This window comes from Temnothorax nylanderi, unplaced genomic scaffold (genome assembly GCF_030848795.1).
Source record: "Temnothorax nylanderi isolate EJ_2023f unplaced genomic scaffold, tnyl_v1.0 TNYL_tig0717_pilon, whole genome shotgun sequence".
Taxonomy (NCBI): domain Eukaryota; kingdom Metazoa; phylum Arthropoda; class Insecta; order Hymenoptera; family Formicidae; genus Temnothorax; species Temnothorax nylanderi.
In genome coordinates, this window is record NW_027249779.1 from 24714 (window position 1) to 47891 (window position 23178).

Below are 23178 nucleotides of genomic sequence, written 5' to 3' on the forward strand. Positions count from 1 at the left end.
GGCGATAGCGACAGCGATAATGTTGCCGACAAAGCTATACCTTTGTCGGCAACTTTGTCGCTGTCGCTATCGCTATCGCTATCGCTATCGCCTATTGTGCAAGGGGCTTAACATGCGACGATCATCGGCACTTTTAATATACCTATCGTACCGAAAAAACCGAAAATTAGGATGAACGATCATCAAAGTTATTTTTACCGCGCGTTATCGCTGATTTTTTCGAGTCGTCAAAACGTCGTCACGCGACGCAAATGAAGATGTATTCGTCTTATTTTCCGTATCGGTTCACACCGTTGCAAGGACGATTGCAATTATTTCTTAGAAGGTTGTTTTGACGATTTTGACGATTACATTGAAATTCTGTCACTTCTATCAAATACGCCCGTTTCTTGAATTAATTATTTCCTCTAGAAGATATACATGTTACAAAGATATTTAGGAATAAATGGAGGGGTAAAAGCCATAGTGGTGTAAGTCAAATTTTTTAAAATATTGACTCGTATGCAATAGATGCAAACTATACAATATATGATATATAAATTGCATCTATGCACACGTCAATATCTTAAAAAATTTGACTTACACCACTATGGCTGTTACCCCTCCAAATATAGGTTGGCGTAGAGTAATATTAATATCGTACTTCTGTAAGTACTTCGGGAAGAACGGCTGAAGCTTTCCGGAATTAGACTGCGATCTGTGCAAAGCGCACTCGGTAGAGATCCGAGATACGATCGTGCAATATCGTCTCAAGCCTTCGGTACGCGGGCCTCCAGTTGGATAGCGCGAGAGAAGCGTTTCAGAAACAATAACAAGATCGCCCTGTGAAACTTCGCATCCGCATGCACCTGGAATTTTCTAATGCGCGAGTTCGCAGATTTCCCCGGAGCCGTCATCGCCTCTTTACCCGTTTTCGCCCGACGGCACTCGCCAAATTAACAGGTTTTGCGAGTCAGTTTTCACGGGGCAGTTCTCTTGTGCGCGAACTCTCTTCAAGACGAGGGGGAACGAGCAAAATCGAAATAGCAACGCTAGTTCGGCGCGAAAACTCGCGCTGATTCATTTGCGGGGTGCATCTTGGCGAATTCACAACTCGCAAATAATGAACTACACTTGTCGTAGAGGGTGAATTTAACCCACTCGTTTCCAGCATGGTCATACAACGGCTATATTGGGAAGATTTGAATTGAAGAATAAAGTAAATTTATATTTTACATTCCGATAAAAGCTGAACGCTTTTGGGGGAGATGGTAGCTCCGTCACGACTCGATAATCTTGATGCCTAGTATAACCAAATAGCAACGAATTAAAAACTTATAAGGTAAATTCAAAAACTTACGTAAATTATATTATCAAAAATTATTGAGCGCTACGTATAAGGAAGGAAATATTTAAATATCTTTCTCAATATTTAGAGGTAAAATTTGAAAGAGAAAAGGTCACAAACATTAGAACGGCTGAATTCTGTTTACAACAAATAAGTCTGTCTAGATATCAGTTTTACATACGAAAAAAGAGTTAGAATTGTTTCCCAAATGTTACGCTTTTTCATAATTTATGTCAATAAAAAAAAGAGCAATTTTTCGAATTGGTATTAAAATGATATATCGGATTCTACTGATAATAAAAAATGATTCGAAAAAAGAATGTAATTTAGATAATCGTGACACGTCTTAAAAACGTGCTCGATATAACATAATAGATTTAGCCATTCTATTGTTAACACCCAGTAGTCGAAGGCAAAACGAAGGATGGCAATTACGGCGCATTGAAATTTAAAGAATTCGCAATTATTTAGAGAAGAGAACATATGAAAGAAAATCGAGGATACTTACTGTATAGCCGTGTCGATTCAATTTGGTTTGATTTTATTATTTACGTATTTGTATGTCGTGTCTGTGTATGTGATTATTATTCCAATATAATTATCATCACGGCTGTTAGTATTATGTTAATCGGGAGAGTCAACGAAAACGGGAAATCTCGCAGATCCCTTGCGAGCCATTTGCACTTGAGTAACGTGAGCAAAATGTGACTTTTTGCAATGCAGAGCGCTTCGTAGCGTTCGGAAATCTAAATATATGTACGTATGCAGAATCATATACAGATACATGACGCTTACACGCGCCGGTCCATCCATGCATACGCACATAGTGATATATGTGTACATAGTAGGTAGGTTAACAAATTAATTAATTAATTAATTGTATTTTGTATCGCGCAGAAACCGGTAGAGCATAAAATCGAAGGGAAGTGTAACTTCGCTACCCTCATTTGAATTCACTGCAACAGATTCGATCGCGATTCTTTTGTATTGCATTTGAAAAAGACACTATATAACATAATACAGTACAATACAATCTAGTGTTCTTCTTTTTCTAAATATATATCGATTATAGGCGATCGATATTACACAAGCTCGACCGACCGTTCTTAAACTAGGCGATAGGCGAAAACTAATTTTGCGCTCGCATCAGAATTTCCAGCCTGGGCGAAATACAAAGTATTATTTCGGCGCGAATTAGCAATATGAAAAATCTCGAGATTCTCTTTTTATCAGTTTTATAATTATATACATCGTACCCTTACACCAATCTACCCCCCCCCCCCTCCTTCCTCGTCTTTCATCTTTCATCACCATAGTGAGAACGATAGCACCCTCTCTATCCCCCCTATCCCGAGATAATATATGATCGATTTCACGTATTTACGATTAAGTAAAGAAAACGTTTACGAAAAAGAGTAAGAATATACACAATGTAATGTCGTTTAATTAAATATTGCAGTTAGAAGTCGGAAATATACGATCGATTTATTAACTAATTACGATTGGTCTTACGGTAACACTTATTATAATATTTGGTAACATACAATAACGATGATAATTAGTAATCATAACAATACCTATTTGTGATGTACTACGATGACTTGTGCACTGAGTTCGGGTCACGTGAAATTTATTGATGATGAATTCAAATAAAAGAAATATAATTGAAACTGGAAACGATGCATAGACTGTTTATTGATTCTTACAAGTTTCACTTAATGACCGAAAAAGTTTGTGTGCTTTGTATGTCTTACCTTAGTCTTGTATTTTTCTTTACTCATTATTATTATTTTTTTTTTCATTGCCTTTGCTCTTTTGGTTGAACGAATTTGCGCGAAGTATGCCCAGAACTGTATATCACTCTTTTTTCCTTTTCTGTTTGAGAAATATAAACTTTCTTTTGTAGTGCACTCCGCTTGCAAATGAGAAATAATTTCTTGCGTATTCAGAAACAGGATACTCGATCGGAACTGTGCTAATAATCGGCTATCAGTCAAGTAATCTGCGTATAAAACGCCTCTCACGAGAATATTCCGTTATGTCCATTGCTAATCCCTGTCCACATCGACGATGACATTGAAGTTCCCCTATTTCGTTCCGAGATTCATCCTTTCTCGACATCTCAACGCTTCCTCACTTCCTTGACCTTTGCACCTGCGAGAAAAAAAAAGATCGCTAGATCTTATATCTTCCCCGGACGATATGTTATTAATGCTCTTTGAATTAATTGCTTGCTGCCTGTTTATATATAATGTTATTAATATCGATATAAACACGTTTGGATTTTCGCTGTTTAGTACATTAATATTTTTAACCTTGATTGGCCAAAGTTGCTCTAATAAAGTTCGTATCAGACTACGAATTGGGATTGAGATTGGATTGAAATTTAATCAATCAGAATAGAGAAAACTGATCTCAAGTTTAGTGAACTTTGCTCTGATTGGTCAAATTTCAATCTAATCTCAATCCCAATTCGTAGTTTGATACGGGCTTTAGTGAACAATCGCAACGTTGAAAACAAATTTTTTTTTATTATTTATTAGTTTTTTTCTTTGAGGTTTTACATTACCGCCGTCAACTTTTTTTTTAATGACATTTATTTCTCATATTTGGAAGATAATCGCGTCTGCTTTTGCGCCGCGAAAAACTTGACCAATCAGGGAAGTGTAGAAAGCAATACGGTAACATAATTCACGATATGTAGTAGCGAATGACTTTAGTGAATGAAGAGTAGTGATGTTCATTAATTTCAATTGTTTTTATTCGATGTTAACGAACTCTTGCTCCATATGCTCACTGGCATACTCATACTCCGACAAACGGAAAAGCAGCTGATACTGTGTTTTGTGTATACATATCATATCGTTTCTTTTTCACAGGCCGGCACTTAACTTAAAGTGGTCCCTCTGTTCTATTTCCTTTTTTTTTACCGCCAAAATCAGCGCGACTTTTTTCGCCCTCCCATTCTCTGCGAATTTTGTTTTCTCTTGCGTCTCAACGATTTGGTTTCCGTTGTTAAGTAGTAACACACGCATACATTTATTTTCGTTGGCTAGCCGACCCCGTCACGCCGATGCCCCGGTGTCGGCGCGCGAACGCCGGCTTTGTTCGCGCGGACGAAGAGAAACGCATGTTTCTAGCGGTCTTAACTTCGTTCGGTGGTTTGACTCTTGTTTCATATAAATGCGAGAAAGCCCTCGCGTCGTCACCGGTGTTCTCGCATCTCGCGGCAATCGACGTGCACGGCCAGCCCGGCGTAATTGCACAAAGCTAATGCGCTCTTTACAGCTTTTCGTACAGCCTTATGTATCTCGGCAATATATAATTTGTTGCGACTCTCTCTCTATATATATGTATATATCTATATATACATTTCTATATATATATGAATTTGACAAGTGTGCTGCGATATACCCACATATATATATATATATATACACATGTCTCTCATTTTTCAGCGCCAGAGTACCTTATGATTTCTGTTCTTTCGCAATCTCGCAAACACATTACTTATTTACTAATTCTATTAATTGTCGTATACATCAGCAGCGATTTAAGTGTTTACTTTTACAGCTAGGAGGAGGTGCTTTACATTATGCAATCGCATGAATTTTTGATATTTATTGCCGCATTATTCGCATATATATATATATATATTTACATATATAACATATATTTATCTACAACAAACAGTCATATGTGGACACGTATACAAACACCCGCATACACTTTAAATGAACATGCATCCAACACACACAAGATACACACAGACACAGACACATCGAAGCACAACACAGTTCCTCACGACTTTAAGTTTCCTTTCTTTTCGTGATTTTTTTTCTGCAACTGCTGTAGTGTTACATGTATGCTTGTGCAATATAGCAAGTTTCTTTTCACGTCTTATGGCTGCTAACAAGGCGATACTTCATATCGAATTTCTTGTAAAGAACGATGCACGCGACGCTATCGTCGCTACTAGGTTTTTGTTAATGCTGCTTTTCACACTGCTTCTCTCACGCGTTTTAGAAAAATTTCTGATAGAAAATTTCCAGTAAAATACGGATTTATGAATGAGTGTGGGATATACGAGGCGCGGGTTATATAGAATGCGTAGTAACTGGTGCACATTGCAGATATGCATATTTCAATTATTGTTTACGCATACGTGTACATACGAAGAACGTGATTTCTATAGCGACAAATTGAATAATTTCTGCGCGATGGTTCGTTTGAAAGACATTTTGAGATAATGCCGAATCAATGGCCGATCGATCAGTCTCTTTGTCGAAAGTTGATTACAGGATTATCACGAAGAGTAGCAGTAACATGTAGCAAGTTAAAAAATTAAATTTAGAACGATTTAATTTATAGGACGATAATGCAAGCAAGCGGAGGAAATTTTTCCGATATATATATATTTTTTAATAAACATTAAATGATGGAATAATTAATTAAATCCTGGCATATTTTGCTATTATATTAAGGGATACGTTTGCGAGTATACTATGTCGTTCTGCGTGACAGAATATACGTTAAACAATAATAATCTTTCTCGACGCACAACACCAAGATTTCATTCGCTTGAAATATCACTCTCGTTCGAACGAGCAAGGGCATAGGGCATATCGCGTTTGTCGCCGATGTAATTTTCCTCGGGCGAAAATTTACGAGTGTTACTTGAAATTGATTCTCTCGCGCGTTGCGCGCCTCTTGCCGACCGCGCGTTGTTAATTAGAAGCTCAAAAGGACCATTCGTCGCACCTGTCTCTCACTTTAGTCACGGTGTCAACTATTACACTATCTGTCTCGCAACAATTCGCGATACCGCACACACGCACACACGTACAATACGCACCCACGTACACGACTTATATACATTCTCTTTCTCTGTAGCTGCCCACACAAAGCCATCTGTGTCTTATGTCTCTGCACGCGGCTCATGTGTCGTCTGCATATGTGTATGCAGAGCGTATGTATGTGTGTATGTGAGTGTGAGTGTGTGTGTGCGTGCGTGCGTGTCTCTCTTTCTCTCTCTCTCGTTAACCGTTTACTGTCTATGTATACGTGTGCGTTTCCTAACGAGCTTTTCAGCTTGCCGAAAGCGCGCACTTTAACTCGCGGTTCGCACTCGAGCACTCGAATGCGTGCACTCGAATTAACACACTCGAACAAGGCAGGCGCGAAAGTAAAGCAAACATAGCGAGCGGCACTCCGCGTGGCGCGCGCGGAAGTGACGCTCGTGATGCGCTATTACGCTTATTATCCCGCTTGCGCTGCCATTGAGCGCAAATGTCCCATGTACGAGCGCAATGCCTGCACATGGAGGTAGATTTATCCGATAAAAAAGAAAAAGAAAGAAAAGAATTTGATCAGGAAACAACTAATGAATAGTGCTCTGTACTCATTGATGAATAGCGCTTCAACGTGTAGATTTCAAAATTATAATGTGCATGGTACTCTAGAATGCTCTGAGTCTCATATTTTGAGAGAAGTAGATTTTCGTCCCGACACTGCAATGATATCTGGAAATATGCGATTATAGTTGATTGCATTAACGAATATTTTTTTATCGATTTTATTTTGCGACGAAATTTGTTGACATTTGTATAGATTTTTTTTTCTCCTAATGGTCTTGACAATTGCTTAAATTTTTAAGAAGAATCTGCCAAGTACCATTCGAGGTGTTATTCGACTTCCTACTTCTCTCGATGGGAGGCGCGGCGAAAATGCACAGGGAATGGTACGTCATGCATGTGCAGAATTTCCTTTAACACATGCGTGTATTAACCCGATTGATAATACACCGGAGGATGCTCGTGGAGGCATTTATTACTACTCCTTGTCCTCCCCGACTGCCATCCACAGACCCCGTGTCCCTTCGACCTTATTGGGCGGGGCGAGGGTGCACCGAGTAACGGCGTGCTACGTCTCTTTGACAGATTTGAACACGGTATTTTAGCTCCATTAGTAGAGAGTAGAGTGATCTAATTTCTCCCTTTTCTGGGCGTTGGTAAGCACCAGTCTCTCGCGCTGACGCGCTAAAATTAGCCCGGTAATACGAGTCGGCCGGCCGCGGCGCGGGCCCTCCGTCCATTCCCGGCAAAAAGTACTCGCGCGTTTACGTATATAGGGGTGATTTTTACGAACGTTACGTCGGATATCGTGTACGTGTGTATCTGTTCGTAAGCAAATCGTTTTACACCCGTAGCGTAAACCATTTTTCGCTAAAGATATTCTTTCCACTAAGACAAAAGGTACACACAGCGAGAGAACCGCGATAAAGACGCGATAGAAAACCGAATATAGAAACTCGAAGCTAATTGTAAGTGTCAAGAAGCATCTAGGGTAGCGTACCAACGGCCAGAAAGAAAAAGGAAGAACTATTAGGAAGGAATGTCAGGTTGGCTCTTTTTAACGCCTCCCCCGAAACAGACCCGAAGTCCACAAACGGAACGCTCTTTCGCATCACTCGATCCAATTGCTAGCTACACGTTACTCTACTCTCACTCTCATTTCTTTCAATACCTTCTCTCTCTCTCTCTCTCTCTATCTCTAATCTTTCTCTTTCTCTATGTTTGATTCTTTACCCGCCCTACCTTCTTTCTCTCCTCTTTACGCATATCTTATTGCCTCACTGTATACATCCATCTTGTGTAAAAAGAACGACGTAGTCCCGCCTGTATATCGCCAGGTTCGGCACGAGCTCTGTGGCTGCCAAACACACTAAAAGCCTAGCCACTAGCCAGTAGTCTTTATGCGGCCAGGTGTCAACTGTGGATACACGTTATCAAGATTCTCATACTCTCACCTTGAATATATTAATTTCAACGTGCATAGCAAAAATTAAGCTTACGATAGAGAAACATCCATAAATATATTCTTTCTCAAAAATTATTTATTTTATACGTGCCGTAAATCAGTTTTTAGAAAATCTATTTAATATAAACGATATATGTAAAGTGCAATTTGTCCATCTTAGCAATATTTTTAGAATTTTATTTCAATTGCTTTTAAAGTAAACTGCTGAACTAATTTAAATACAAGCTTACGCGATGAATACGAATGCGCCGCGACGTAAAGTATCTTGTTTGTTTAATAAATTAACGCTCCGCGCTAGTAAAGTTAATCCGCGATAAGAGGATTTTTTTTACGGGGAGAAACGCGGCTTTTAAGGGCGCCGTAAAATTACGATGCAGTGGCGCTTTGAAGTTGTTTACTTTACCAGCCAGTCATTAATTGACTTTTTGCGTGTTCGCATGTTCCACAACGTGTATCCACGGCCAATGCTCGTCCTCGCCAAAGTAGAAAAATCCCATTCCGTAACGCGCCAATGTTCCTCAGTATATCTGCTGTTCACAAAAATCTCTACTTCCTATTCAATATCAGCTATACTTCCTATTCGAGTCAGTCCGGAACTCCTTTCACATACGACTCTTCGCGAAGTTTTTCCGTCAAGTGCATCGTACGCCATATCGATAAAAAAAAAGTTTACGTCGGTCACAACACTGGCAATAGCTCTACAATGTATATATTTTTGCTTTCGAATTATTATAATTTAATGCACCTATTTACGAACACATAACTTTACAAATTATTAAATACATACTGCGAGCATCTGACTTTTGGGTACGTTCGTTTGTATTTCAAGAAGCAATTTAAACGGAAACTTGTTTTCTTATCCATATAAATAATATGAAAAGAGCATAGAAAATTAAAGTTTTATTATTAATATAGGAACACATTAAAAAACATAAGGTTCTTTCAAAGATCGCTCGAAGAAGTTCGTCTAATATAATTTGACGTCGTCACCGCACGCACGTCTAACACAAATCAATGAGACATTCTCATTTGTGATATCACGATATCATGATATCATATATAATGTCATCGTTCTTTCATCACTAAGAAACAACATCCGTTTCACTTTTTTTCCTCCCTCTCTGTATATATCCATCTGTCTTATCCATCTAGCTCCAAGAAACCATCGAATAGTGTGACATACGATCGTAATCGGAGGAGAACCAGCGACCGTTTGAACAATCGCCTCACCCATTATCCTGAGCTGCTCCCTCAACAACTACGACCCTCTCTCTCTCTCTCTCTCTCTCTGTCTCTCTGTCTCTCTGTGTCTCTCTCTCTGACTTTTGTGCCCCGGACCCTGCCAAGCCAGCCAGCCCCTAGCCTATAGCCCCCAAACCCCCTTTGCCCACATAGATAGAGTGCCATGCCATGCGTGTTCGCTCTTGCTGTAGGTATGTCGCGAGTTTCAACGCGGGGCGTGCAAACGCGGCGAGACGGAGTGCCGGTTTGCGCACCCCCTCGAGACGGTGCAGGCGAACGAGGACGGCTCTGTGACGGTCTGCATGGACGCTGTCAAGGGCCGATGCAATCGGGACCCCTGCCGCTATTTCCACCCCCCTCTGCACCTTCAAGCCCACATTAAGGCCGCACAATCTCGGGCTAGCATTGCGGTAATGCATTTCTCTCTCTCTCTCTCTCTCTCTCTCTCTCTCTCTCTCTCTCTCTCTCTCTCTCTCTCTCTCTCTCTCTCTCTCTCTCTTTTTCCTCTCTTTCTCTTTCTTTCTACCCTTTTCTACCTCTTCCTTTTTTCTTTTCTTTACTACTTTTTTATTTCTCACATTTTCTTCTTTCATTTCTCACTTTTTCTTGATACATAACTTTCATGACTATTTCTTTTTTGTTATTCTCAATTCTTGTTTATTTCTCCCATTTTTGTTTGCGCTTTTATTCTGTCCTTTCCAAATATTTCTCCTAATCTAATGACTACTGTTTGAGTACCTCGTCCAGCATTTCCCTCTTTACGTGGTAACGAAGTTCACACTATCTCACCTATCAGATCCTCTCTGAGTCTTTAAACGATACAGAGGATTTCCTTCTTATTTTTTCTTCATCACACATCCGAATTGTCCGTTCTATTTTCATTTCTCTATCTTAATGGTCGGTGAATTGCGTCAGAACTTTATTTTATTATACAGATAGAATAATAACGTAATAAATAAAAGCAAGATATTAATGTAACATTATCCAGGAAAATATTTCGTGATGTTGCATGGTTCCTGGCGTCAAAACACCGACACTATATTCTGTGTCAGCGATTGTCCCATTAAACAAAATATCAGTATGAATATAAATGGTTTTATAAAACCTGCTAGTTTTTGTGACAGAATTTATTTTACGAAAATGTTGACAGGAAAATATTATTTAGATTTACATTATATGTTGAGGTAGAAAACATGAAAACATGGTATGTATGAAAAAAACTATTTTTATAAATTTTTTTACTCGGTATAGCTCTGTTATGACATTAAATATTTTATAAAAGTTCTTCATGTTAATGGGTCAACCAGAACACTAATAATCTTTTTTTCCTTTCTACTTTCTTCTTTTTCTGCCTTTCTGCCTCTTTCCAGCCTCGACCCCGCAGATCGTTCCATGTGGCGTGTGCTTCATGCAAGTGTGTCGTCTCTTTTTTCATATATTTTTTTTAATTATCTCTCCGCTGAAAATTGGTCGATGTCAAAAAGGATAAAGTACCGCTCGATGCTCTATCCTTTTCACTGTTGGGCTGCGATAATAAAGTACAGTGGTGTTGATGTGGCTTATCTTGAAGAGAAAATGAAACAGAGACGTGTATCGCGGTTTCACTGTTGTTGCAATGCATCTCTATCATTAAGAAGAGTTATTTAGGTTTATCAAATCTCTACCTTAAAGTGTGGGTACTTTGTGACTCAATGTAATGTAATGGATTTATATCTCATTATCTCATTTGAAAGAATATGTATTAATTAAATATTGTCCTGTGTGGAACGTGATGTAGCGTTGCACATTGATTCAGTATATCGTACCTAAAGATAAATTATTATTAGTTATCGGAAAAAGATGAATTAATTTAAATAAATCATTAAATATGTTTTGTATAGTAATATAGTTCTTAATATAGTTCTTATTATTTTATTATTTGCGATTAATTAAATTTTATAGGATATTATATTACGTTAAATTTATATTTAATGTGTCAAACGAGAACGTTGTTGAAGAATATAGCAGCCACAAGCATTCTGCACTTTAAGAAATAATCGGAAACTATAAATGCTAAAAAATAAAGAGAATACATTGCGCTTCCGCCTAACAAGCTTGGGAAGAAATTGCTCCATTTTTTCTTTTTTTTTATTCGTACATAATTTCTTGATTGCTTTGGCTCCATTTATACTCTCACATCGTTGATCTCCACTTTCTGTCTATCTCCCTTGAGTATTATGATTATATCACGGTCCCACTGTACTTTTTTCTATCAAGAAATACGCCTGAACGGACGAAAATTTAAAAGTTTTGAGAAATCGGACGGATAAAGGAGAATATCGATACGCTTCTCGCGATACTCTCGGAAAGTCTTTTGTGCAGGCCGAGGATGTCGCCCACGGAGAACAAAAGACTCGAAGTGCACGCATGTTCCCCTCGACCGCACATTGTTCCCTCTTCCTCCTACACCTCAACCCCTGTTTTCTTCCTATCTCTCGTTCCTCCTTTATCCCTAAAACTGTAGTTCCTTTTCTCTTACTCTATCTCTCTGTCTCACAATCTCTCTCTCTCTCTCTTTTTTTTTTCTTTCATGTTTATCATCACCCTTCCTTTCAGTTTCCTAGTTTTGCGTCAAAAGAAGCTTTTCGTTGCTGCGCTGCTTTTCGCCAATCTACGTCGAGTATGTACGCCATCGGTCTTCTCCCTTGATAGCAATAGTCCCTTTACGTGCTTCACACGCTATTGAACACGTATCGAGTTCTATGTAATGCCGATCTATATCACGGATATTTATATACACACGATATCATCGCGCGCGAAGGCAGACAGAACAATAATATTGGCCAATTGTTGCGCAGTGCTAGAATTATATGATAGTTGTGCTAGGAGTACGATGAACCTCTATCATTTAATAACATCTGTCATGCAAATTACACGTGGATTATTAATTAAATTTAACTAAAAGTCATCACAGTACTATGATAATCTTACATGTGATATTATATTAAACAATAATTTTCTTTATTTATCTATAATCCATAATAATGCATTATTTTCGAACGCATTTGTCCATTCAATTTGTACATTTTACTTTTATAAAAAAGAAATATACAAAAGATGGAGCGTGACATCGTCTCCTATTGTATAACTACCATAGAGATGTTTATTTCGACATATTTTCCCTTACCTCTGAATTTTCCCGATTAATTCCCAATCTTCTTACAGTGCAATTACTTTCATCTTATTATCATTTGATTTTCTTCCAACGATCGTATAAGTCTCGTCCCATGTTTGTCGCTTTTGTGTTCGTCCATATTTTACATCTCCTGTATGATGTTCAGCCGTTTCTGTAGTGTGTAGTGAGTAGTACACGAGGCAAAATTCTTGTTAACATCACCAAAACACCACTGTTCTATTTCTCTCTTTCTAGCAGCCTATCGCAGCTATCCAGGTGCAAAGAACTAGTTGCAATACACCAATCACCTGTTCGGTACTTAGGTCATAATAATTACAAATACTTTTGCAGCTATGTGCACGCTCCATTTCCTTCCAATAAAGAAATATCATTAAAGATTTCTTTTTTGCATTATTAGTAAATTAATATATTTCGCTTGATATGCCAAAGTTAACATGTAAACGTATACCATTAATACATTACAATATTATAAATTTGGCAATTTAATTAGATAATACACAAAATTATCATATGAAATTATGCCATTTATGAGAGGTCTTATTGTATAATGTTCAATGACTTTATTAATATTTATACAATATCATATATACGAACTATGTATAATTTATACATGCTCTATCAATCGAGGCATTTTCCGATCCAATTGGATTGAAATGAAGGAAAATCGTGGGAATGGAAATGGAACGTGGTCACGTTTTTGTAAATAAGAGTAGTTGAGAAAAGATATCTCTTACGAATGACACGTACACCACCCTGCTGACAAGCTGTGCTGCACGAAACCCGGCTATCAACCCCGCTGCTGTTTTTGCTGCCCCACACAAAAACGCTACACTAAGAGTCCCCGAAAGATATACGTTTATACATAGAAGACAGCGAAAAAAAAACAGTAGAAGGAACAGATACGACGGGTTTGTTGGGAGGTGTGTGGGCCAGGCGATAAAATGTCTTTGTCCACTTCCGTTGTCAAATCTGTCTCTCTTAATTCTCGCAGTCGCGTGCGATCGCGATAACATTAGCATCAAGCACGAGAGGATCGTGTAACAATCGCAGCCACGGAATTACGCGAGTAATTGTCAGTGGCGTACTCGCTCTCTCGCGATTAAGCAGGATCTAAATTAGGAGATCGTTTCTCCGTCATTGCCCTGCGACCGCTCTTGACTGGAAAAGTCACGTGTAGGTCGATTAAATGTTGTCCCTTTCGTTTATTATCCTTGTTATTATTTCAAGTAAAGAAATTATTAATCGCAGTCCTAAAAATTGGGTCGGAGGTTGAGGGTTTGAACTAACGAGTTCGTTCCGGTTAACGAACGGATAATCGGATTGGATCAGGACTATTTTTGCGAACGAGTTTGGTGCAAAGTGCGACTGGGACGGCGGCCGTCCCGCAGTCATTACGTATTTGTAAACAGCGCGGGGTGGACATACCCCGTTTCCTGCAGACTCAATCATCGTGTTTTCGATCCGTGAACTTGTCTCCGGGACACGATCGTATTCATTATCCGGAGGATAATAAAGTCGGAAAAGTAACAATTCGAGAAAAATGAAGGCAGGAATAAAAGAGAGAGAAAGAGCGAGAAAGACTTTCAGCGACGTCGCGCGGAAGACCTGCAGCCACACCCGGACACAATGGAGGAGAAAAGTCTCACATGGATGATTGCGGCAGACCAGCTTGTTGGCAGGGAAGTCTCATTCTCTAAAAGTGGTTTTCAATTTCCCAAGGGTGCATACCGCGTACCGACGGAATCACCTCCGTCCGAATTTGCCTCGGGGGTTACGGACCGACGTGGATCTCTTAGAAAACGAAACACGACCGTGATGCGGGGGGGGGAATGTTTGTTTTACCAGTTCTTTCCGCTTTATTCCCTTTTTCAGATGGCCTGTCGAAGGTACGACGTCTCGCGGGAAAATTTAAATCGCAGTTTTTTAATTTTTTAATTAATTCGATACAGTTTCTACATATAGGTACCACTCTTAAAGACCTATGAAATTAATAATCCAGGGATTTAAAGAAGGACAGTAGTATTATATATTGATAAAGAATGAACTCATACGACAGAAAAATTTTCCGACATTTCAATTGGTACAAATATCGCTTGTACGCTCGAGTTATAAAATTCTTTCAATATGAAATATTTTAATAATACCTTATGATGAGTTGCATAATGAATTCTGTAATTAGCCTTGATGTATATTGTCTGATACCAACGAGGGCCACGCTGAATCGCATCGTCGCGACGTGATGCACTCTTCGGAATTGGTATGCCATACCTGAATGTTTATCAAGTGTACGACACGAAGTTCCCAAGCACGTAAGAGTGCAGATCTATCACCGAAACCGCATACGACACATGCGAGGTGCGCGAGCTCGCGCATTCTCGATCTGTACAGAACAAGATCATATTTGTCGCACATGTAAATATACACGCGCATGCACATATACCGTCACACACACATACACACATGTAAACACACATTATACAGACATATACCAGAAATATGACCACGACACACCGTTATCCTGTTCCCTAAAGAAGATGCCGACGACAACAGCAAGTTCTTAAATAAGAAGATTTGAACAAGAGAACACCGTTCACTTGGACGTTCGCGAGAGATGGTGTAAATTAATTGACTAAATTAATATCTCTTTCGTAAATTTTTCAGGTATTGTAAAGATAGAAAGACGAGAAGTACGGGTCCTATAAGAGACGACCCTTCTCTTTTGCTTCACTCATACTCATAGTCTCTTGCACGCAATTCTCTGTAACTTTTCCTACTTCCATACTATATATATACCTATATATGTAATTTTATCTTTCTCTCTCTCTCTCTCTCTCTCTCTCTCTCTCTCTCTCTCTCTCTCTCTCTCTCTCTCTCTCTCTCTCTCTTTCCCTCTCTCTCTCTCTCTCCTCTCTCTCTCTCTCTCTCTCTCTCTCTCTCTCTCTCTCTCTCTCTCTCTCTCTCTCTCTCTCTCTCTCTCTCTCTCTCTCTCTCTCTCTCTCTCTCTCTCTCTCTCTCTCTCTTACTCTCTCTCTCTGTTTCGCAAGGGAAGCGCCGAAAGGGAAGAGCGAATGGTGACCGGACGCTGACGCAAAACGAGAGAGAAAAGTGGAGCGAGAAGCCAAAGAGTCATATCACATATGTGTGTATGTGTGTGTGTGTGTATATATGTATATATCTTGTACATGAATTTCCACACGCAAATATAGATTATGAGAGGCAGAGACGCAAAACTAATCAACTTCGAGAGAGTGCCTCGATTATTGCAGGTGTTGCAGCAGTCAGAAACGCCAGCCGAAAGCCCGATGTCGATGGACGATGAAGTGGGACCGGTTCTCTTTCGTATGCGTCCCTTTATCTACGTGCTCTTTCCTACGCTCTATGTTCGATTCTGATTTTCCAATATTGTTAAAATTTTGCGCTTTTCTTTTAGTCACCATAGATAACGTGCTCCGCCATACATAGATGTATCACTTCTCTGTCTGTCTGTCTCCTTAATATCGATCAAATAACGAATTAGTGTCAATTAGCCCGCAGATTGACGCTGACGCCAGCTACGTCTATTGGTCCTATCTAACGTGCTATGATTATTATTATTATTATTATTGATTATTATTATTATTATTATTATTATCCTCATCATCAGCATCATTATATTATTATTACCATTATTATTAATCGGTGATGTTTATACTCGATTCTGTCTCGTAGGAATTTGCGTTCCGCGAGTCGTCGCGTTGCTACACGCATTCCAAATGAGTAATGCGGTAAAAGACCGATAAACGCGGTACAACAAGGGAAAACGCGTTAAATAAGCAAATGCCTACACATGTGTCAGGCGAGTTCTCTCGCCGATAATTCTCTCGGGACTTGTCGATAATTGAAAATCCATCATGTTTTGATACAAAGTGCAGTTTTGTACACTAAAATGCGTACACTATTATTACAACGAAGAAAAGTATCTTTAAAATTTTTTTTAAAATAATGTAAATGGCTGACCGGATACGCGATCGTTATCACAGCCGCGTTTATCGGACGAAGAAGATTGCGATCGCGTGTCGGATTCAAACCGTTCTACTCGCTTTTGATATTATTCGAAACGTGCAAAGATATCGCATATATAAATCTGCATCCGATTTATATTTTTATCTTTAGCTACTCTCTCGAAATTTGTTTGAACTTGCGCTGTACGTCCAAAAAACAAGTAGAAAATTAAAATGGTAAAAAGTAGAAAGGCAATAATTGGACGATAAGCGATATCGAGTGGCGTGTTAAACGGGATCAGTTACGTAACTCGGGATGCACGTGCGAGTAACTCGAGCGGTGTATTTATAACCCAGTAGGGTATTTACGCATTGGCGGACGTGTCATCTTACGCGCGATCGCACAAAAGCTCACGCAAAAATATTTTAAATCCCGTGCGTATATGCGTGTGGCACGTGTGTGCGTGTGCGTGTGCACACACGTATTGACTCACGAAGAACGGGAAAAAGTAGTGCCGCGATAAGCGCGACACGGCGAGCCACGCGTGTAATTCGCGAATCTGTACGCGGGACGCGGGACATATCTAACACGCATCCGCACACACGTATACACCCATACACGCACGCGTGACAAGTATGTGTTCTTTCTTTTTTTTTTACATAAGACAAAAAGAATTATATCGCGACTGTCGTTTCTTGCCTTAGCCTCAACTGGTCTGTTTTTCTTTTTTTGATTTTTATCTTGCCCTCTTCCGCCTGACGATGCTTCTACATGCTTGCTGACAATACCTTCGTGCGCTTCGCTACCTGCCAATTAACGCCTGCGAAATATTGCCGACCGAAACTCGGAAAAAAACTGTACCAACGCAAATAATAAAAAAAAAATCAACGTAAATAATATGCACGATCGACCGATGCCACCGCACGCATGTGCCGAAACACGGAAAAAAACCTATATATGCCACCATCGCTACGACCGCCGCAACGATACAACAAAATATGTATAAATATGCTAACACACGAAAAATGTCTCGATTGGGAAATGTCTCGGGAATGCCGAAAACGGAAACGGATGTGGTCGACGCACGGAAAACTGTGTATGCGGCTGTAAAAACCTGAAATCTGTGTACACGTATAAAAACGCAAAAAAAAAAAAAAACCGTGGAATCGGACAAAATCGAACGAACGTGTGAACATGAAAATGAAAAAAATAAATACGAAACGATACGAAAAAAACGCAGACGGCGATGCCGACGAACGTGACGGGAATGGGTACGTTGGCTGGCGGAGTATCAGGAGTGCCGGCAACTGCGATGCCCGGAGGACTTCAGAGCGCCGGTATGGCGGGCATCGAGCTCGGCAAGAAGCGGATGCGCGACTCCAATGATGATCTGCTAATGGTACCACGGCTTATGCATGAAGTACACTTTCCTTTTTTTCGTAGCTGGACTCCGGTAAAATGGCCTCGATGTCACAGCGATTTTCGCAGAATCCTGACACATATATGTGTATATCGTATATTCTTCAAAATTTTCTATACCTTGATATGAAGGAAGATATTATTGCGCCAGCAAGAAGTTGACCGATAAATTCACAATACAACAAGATATGTTAACGATGTTTCGAATACATATTGCGTTAGATATTATTGGCTACATTTATCATCCATTCGCGGTGTTGACAGCTTTTTCAACATCGTTAATCAGAATGCAAGAAATTAATCGCTGGCAGTCATATAATCTCATGCTAATCTCGCGGCATTTCGAATTGGTGTTTGCCCGTACTTGCTCGTACTTGCTTGTGCTCAATCGGGGAAACTTTGCAAAACGGAGAGGTTTAAGCGTACGTTCCCCGTCGTAAATGTAATCGACCTTGCCGGTCTCGTGCGCTACGAGCGAAGTTTGCGTCGCGGTATAAAGTTCGGGCGACCGCAACGAGACGGTTCCAGGCCATTTTCTGGAGATTCCATGTAGTCGTATCTTTAAGTTATGAGTACAGTTATTGCGATTGTGAATACACTGCCGAGCGCGCTTAGAGCTCTAGCTCCTGTCTTCCATTTTTATTTCTAACAATTAAGAGTCCCGCTGTTTTCTCTATCAGCCAGAAAAAAGAAAACGGGAAAACGTTTCGGTGAAACCTTGCAGTTGACGCGTGTAAACCTAACGATACGAGATATCGCGTTTGTATACCAGCACGGTGTTGTGATTGAAGCGTATATACTGGAATACCAATAACGTCACACACGGCGCCATAACTGAAACCTCTATGAGCCTAGCGACGCCACGTATGGCGTCATTATTGAAACCCCTCTAACGCCGGTACGATCATGTAGAATATTACCATAGAAACCTTTACGATACCGATGGCGTCACGTACGGCGTCATGATTGAAACCTTTGTAATGCAACGCGATAAATAATCGCGTCACGCGACAAAAGAAAGAATTTGCTTGAAAAAAATCCTATAATAAAACGTACGGTTTCGCGAGTGAAATCGTTTTTTTTTAGTTAAAGACATGATTTGCAAGATGTGTTATAACATCCGATTTATCTACCATGACGCTTATATCGCACCACGTTTATTCTCGTATCGTACACGATAACGCATCGGCTTCTATCCAAAAACAAATCGCGTAAAAAATTCTAGAGACTATATCTTTTTTTTCTCTTGGTTTCGCTTTCCACTGTCGTTCGTTGCAATGTTGTTCGTACCAGAGCTTACGCCTCGTAATGTATTTATAGATCGCTTACTACTTTTTTTTTTCGATCGCTAGCCACGCGTTTGTATTATCACGAATACGGAAGAGATTCTCTCTGTGAAGAGAATACGCAAAGTGCATATTCCATCAAAGTCGTGTCCATGCGGAGGCACATTGAGCGTGGCTAGCGACTACCGGATATGATTTAACATACATTTATCCCTTGGCGATTCCCCGGCCAACGAAATTAGCGGATCCACGATTGCGTGAAGGGGGTACACTTTTCATCGCGATTGTTATCCGCTCGTTGGCCGCGCTTACATTTCGAGACACGCACGCACTGTTGAAACACTTGAGAAAGATTCGAATTGGTTGCAGATATATGCTTTAAAATATGTCTTTAATCCTTTAACAAAATTTGGCAAAATTTGTGTAGTCGCGACGTATGACACCTCGTTATTTTCTCATTACATTTAATGCGAGCGTGTGAAAAGTGATTTTCTATTATGTTTTTCATATTGTGGATAATCGATTGTGTTTCGACAAAAATTTTATTCGAGGCGCTTGACCGCTAAAGTTATGTTGACAATTGATTTCTCATTAAATTTTCGCTATGAAAAAATTAACTGTTAAAAAGTCTGGAAGGGATTGAAGAAGAGATTACTGAAGATTTCTCAACGTTAAAGGATTAATGAAACGATATAAATGTATACGATGGACGCAATATATTGATACGGAAGTGTGCGCGTGCTTCGATGCGAGCTCGGCAAGGAAACCGTCGACTCTAATCTCCGTACGTCAGGACCCTCCCTCGCGAAATGAAACGTAAAAGAGAATAAAGAGGGCGAGTCGTGAGGCCCTAAAGGCTCGCACTTTCGCGGTATGCCACGAATCCTGCATACCGCGGTACTGCGTCTACGCGGAGCGTTAGATCTGTGTAAATTCTGAGCTTGCGCCGATGATGCATGCTGTGCTTAAGCGACTACCGAGGTGATGGTGGACGTAAACGTCATCCCCTCGACGATCTGGACGATGACCAAAATTCTTGGAAGTTCTTGTCGCGAAGGATCGCGTCAAGCGGACCCTCATCGCCGCGACGCGTTTCGAGACATCGAGACATCGCCGTCCGCGTGACGGCTTCCCTTTATCTTCGTTAGAGTCACGTCGAATCTGCTAAAGAGCACTGTAGATCGCTTACATACACTCGCTACCTTTTTTAATACTACCCTTTCTTTTACTTCTGTCTTTATATATTATACATATCACGTATATATCTCGCTCTTTCTCTCTATCTCTCCGTCGCTAATACTGTCAATCAGCATCTGAAGCGCGATCGACAGATTCGTTCGGGTTTGAGACGTAATTTTATCCATGTGCAACTTTCTAACTCCGAACGCCAAGACGAAAATGGATTTTCGCTGTACAAATAGAGGCTTCCTTCAGAAAGCGCGCATAACTTCTCGGTATTTTCGGTACGTGAGTTTTCAATATGCGAAGAGAAAGAAGAAGTGCCTGCATAGAATCCATATAAATTCATAAGAATGCAAACTCTTGTTGCAGAAATGTATCAATATTTCAGAACAAAAATTTCAAAACGTGATAATATCGAAGTAGTCGAATGTGAATGGATTTTCTCTGTACGCGTACACACAAGATGTATCATAAGATATGGGAATTACGGATTTTCTTTGGTGAATTTGAAGTCGAAAGTTTTCTGACTGTAGAGCTAAAGGACAAACAAATCTTTCTTTTTAAGCAAACTTTAAATGAATTTTATTATAGCCTAATTTACATGTAAGTCATAATTAGAAAGAAAGTTATGCTGAATAATTTAAAAGTCATAATAACGTCAAGTTGATTAGCGCATAGCCATTTCTAAATTGATTAAAAGGAATAACGCTGTTATAGTTCTCTTTCTAAAGTGTATTATTTCTAAAGCATTATTGTTTTCTTATTTTTATTATTATTTTTATTATTTTTAATATGTGATCGGAGAAGCAAAAAATTCGATGGAAACTTTTGCTACGTTTGTTTTGATATATCAATATATTTTCGGAAGTCTTAGTAGACAGCAACGCTCAGTACGAATGACAAAGAGCTGAAAGCCATGTTGCCTCTTGCGTGATAGCCAGTTGCACATTTTCAAGCAAACAAAACGCAGTGTGACGCTGATTCGCTTTCGCGCACACGCTTACTGGCAACGTTTCGCAATTACGTTTATTTTCTTAGTCGCGAAGCGCATACGGGCGAGTTTGGAGTCGTTCGCGGTGCAATCGGGAAGTTTGCTCGTAAAGTCACGGTTCTTGAAAATTGTATCCGTGCGTCGTTACGCGACTCCGAGTCCTTGGTTGGTGAGCAAGCCGCGGGAACACGTGTTAACACGCATATACATATATGTATGTATCTGTGCCGCTGTGACAATATGTTTCACCCCGGCCAATTTATTATAAGTCAGCTTCTGAGCTTTTGCATCTCGTCTACCGCAGCTTCTAACTCGAACCGTGTTTTACATCTTGATAGAGATTTTGATTTGGCTTTCCCCTCTTTGTTGCGCACGCGTCTGCCTCTCGCAGACGATTTACCAAAGTGTCCGCTCACCAAGTATCACCGCAAGCCTACCAGCTTTCGTGAATCCGTGTTGTGCAACTTTCGCATCACGTATCGGTATCGCGAAGCCTTTTGTTCTCCGAGCCAAGCCCAACTTTTTGCCTTTTATTAATATCTCTTCTCGATCTTGCTCTTTCTTTTTCTCTTTCTCTCTATCTATCCCTCTTTCTCTTTGTATCTTTCTCTTCAGTCTCTCCGTTTCGCTCGCAAAGGAGAAACGATTCATTTGTCTTCACATTTATTCCGCAAAAAATGGACGAAAAGCTTTCAGATCGGACATTAGCATCGACACTTTGTTACAGCGCGATTCCTGCTTCTTCGCTCTCGCAATAATCTTAATAGGAAAAGGCGACAGTGCAGTTTTTCCGATCGGTATTTTGATCGTTTATTAATGTAAGGCGACGGTCTCTCTTTAATCGAGCCGCGCACGGTCCTCGATATATAACAATGGCTGGTCTTTCTGACACGCTCCCAGTAGTAAAAACAGAGGAAAAGTGCAAAAGAAAGAAAGAAAGAAAGAACGAACGAAACATTTTGCAGTTATCCAACAACGAAACGTCGTCGTTTGGGAACGTCGCCGCAAGCTGCGTCATCGGCACAACTTTTACACACTACCACAAGTCCAACACCCTTCTCCACCGCGTCACCGTCTACTCTCCCCCGTCCCCCTCATTTCTTTGAGACACGACCCTTTCTCGTTTCCCATCTCGAAAATCCAATTATACAGACGCAACGCGCCTCGTCCTCGAAATTAGTTGAAACCGATCCTGTCTTTGTTGCAGATGGACATGAAGTCTGTCGGGTCGTTCTACTACGAGAACTTTGTAAGTGCAGAACCTAAACATTGAATCATAATTCATATGCTGTGATCCATTTCTTCGCGCGTATCACTCCGTTTGTACTCGCGATTAACACGATCTCCTCCCATCCAGGGGTGTTATTTGTCTAGGAGATTTCAATTTCTTGCAGCGAGATGTAAAAATTCTACTGACAAAATTCTTTTCGCATTATCATTAACTTCGCAATTCGCAGATAGCAGCGATTGTTTATTTGTAAATCAGTGATAACATCGCAGATGTAATTCCTCCCGGCTGCGATAAATGCGACGTTAATCGCTGTTTTGCAAAGAAGACGAAAGAATCACTGTAACATCGATATCAATTCATCTTAAAATACTAATTTGTTACGAATTACGATTTACGATTGTGTTGGACGAAAGAGGTCGGCCTTTCGGCCACGTCAAACCCGACGTCCCCTGCACGGCTGGATCAAGAAAACTCATGAGCACGCAAAAGAGAACAATATATCGTATCCCTGGCCCAAAACGGAGT

At 40.1% G+C, this 23178-nt stretch overlaps 1 protein-coding gene across 5 annotated transcripts in view; it reads left to right on the forward strand.

Moving 5' to 3' along the window:
* Positions 1-23178, forward strand: part of LOC139784974 (uncharacterized) — a 36826-nt gene that overhangs the window by 6268 nt on the left and 7380 nt on the right. The window contains exons 4-6 of one of the 5 annotated variants that reach the window (XM_071724147.1): positions 9580-9798; positions 17785-17964; positions 22630-22671. In XM_071724147.1, coding sequence (XP_071580248.1) covers positions 9580-9798; positions 17785-17964; positions 22630-22671 — 441 coding nt within the window. The remainder of the gene's footprint in view (positions 1-9579; positions 9799-17784; positions 17965-22629; positions 22672-23178) is intronic. The other 4 variants (XM_071724148.1, XM_071724149.1, XM_071724150.1 and 1 more) reach the window with 4 other exon arrangements.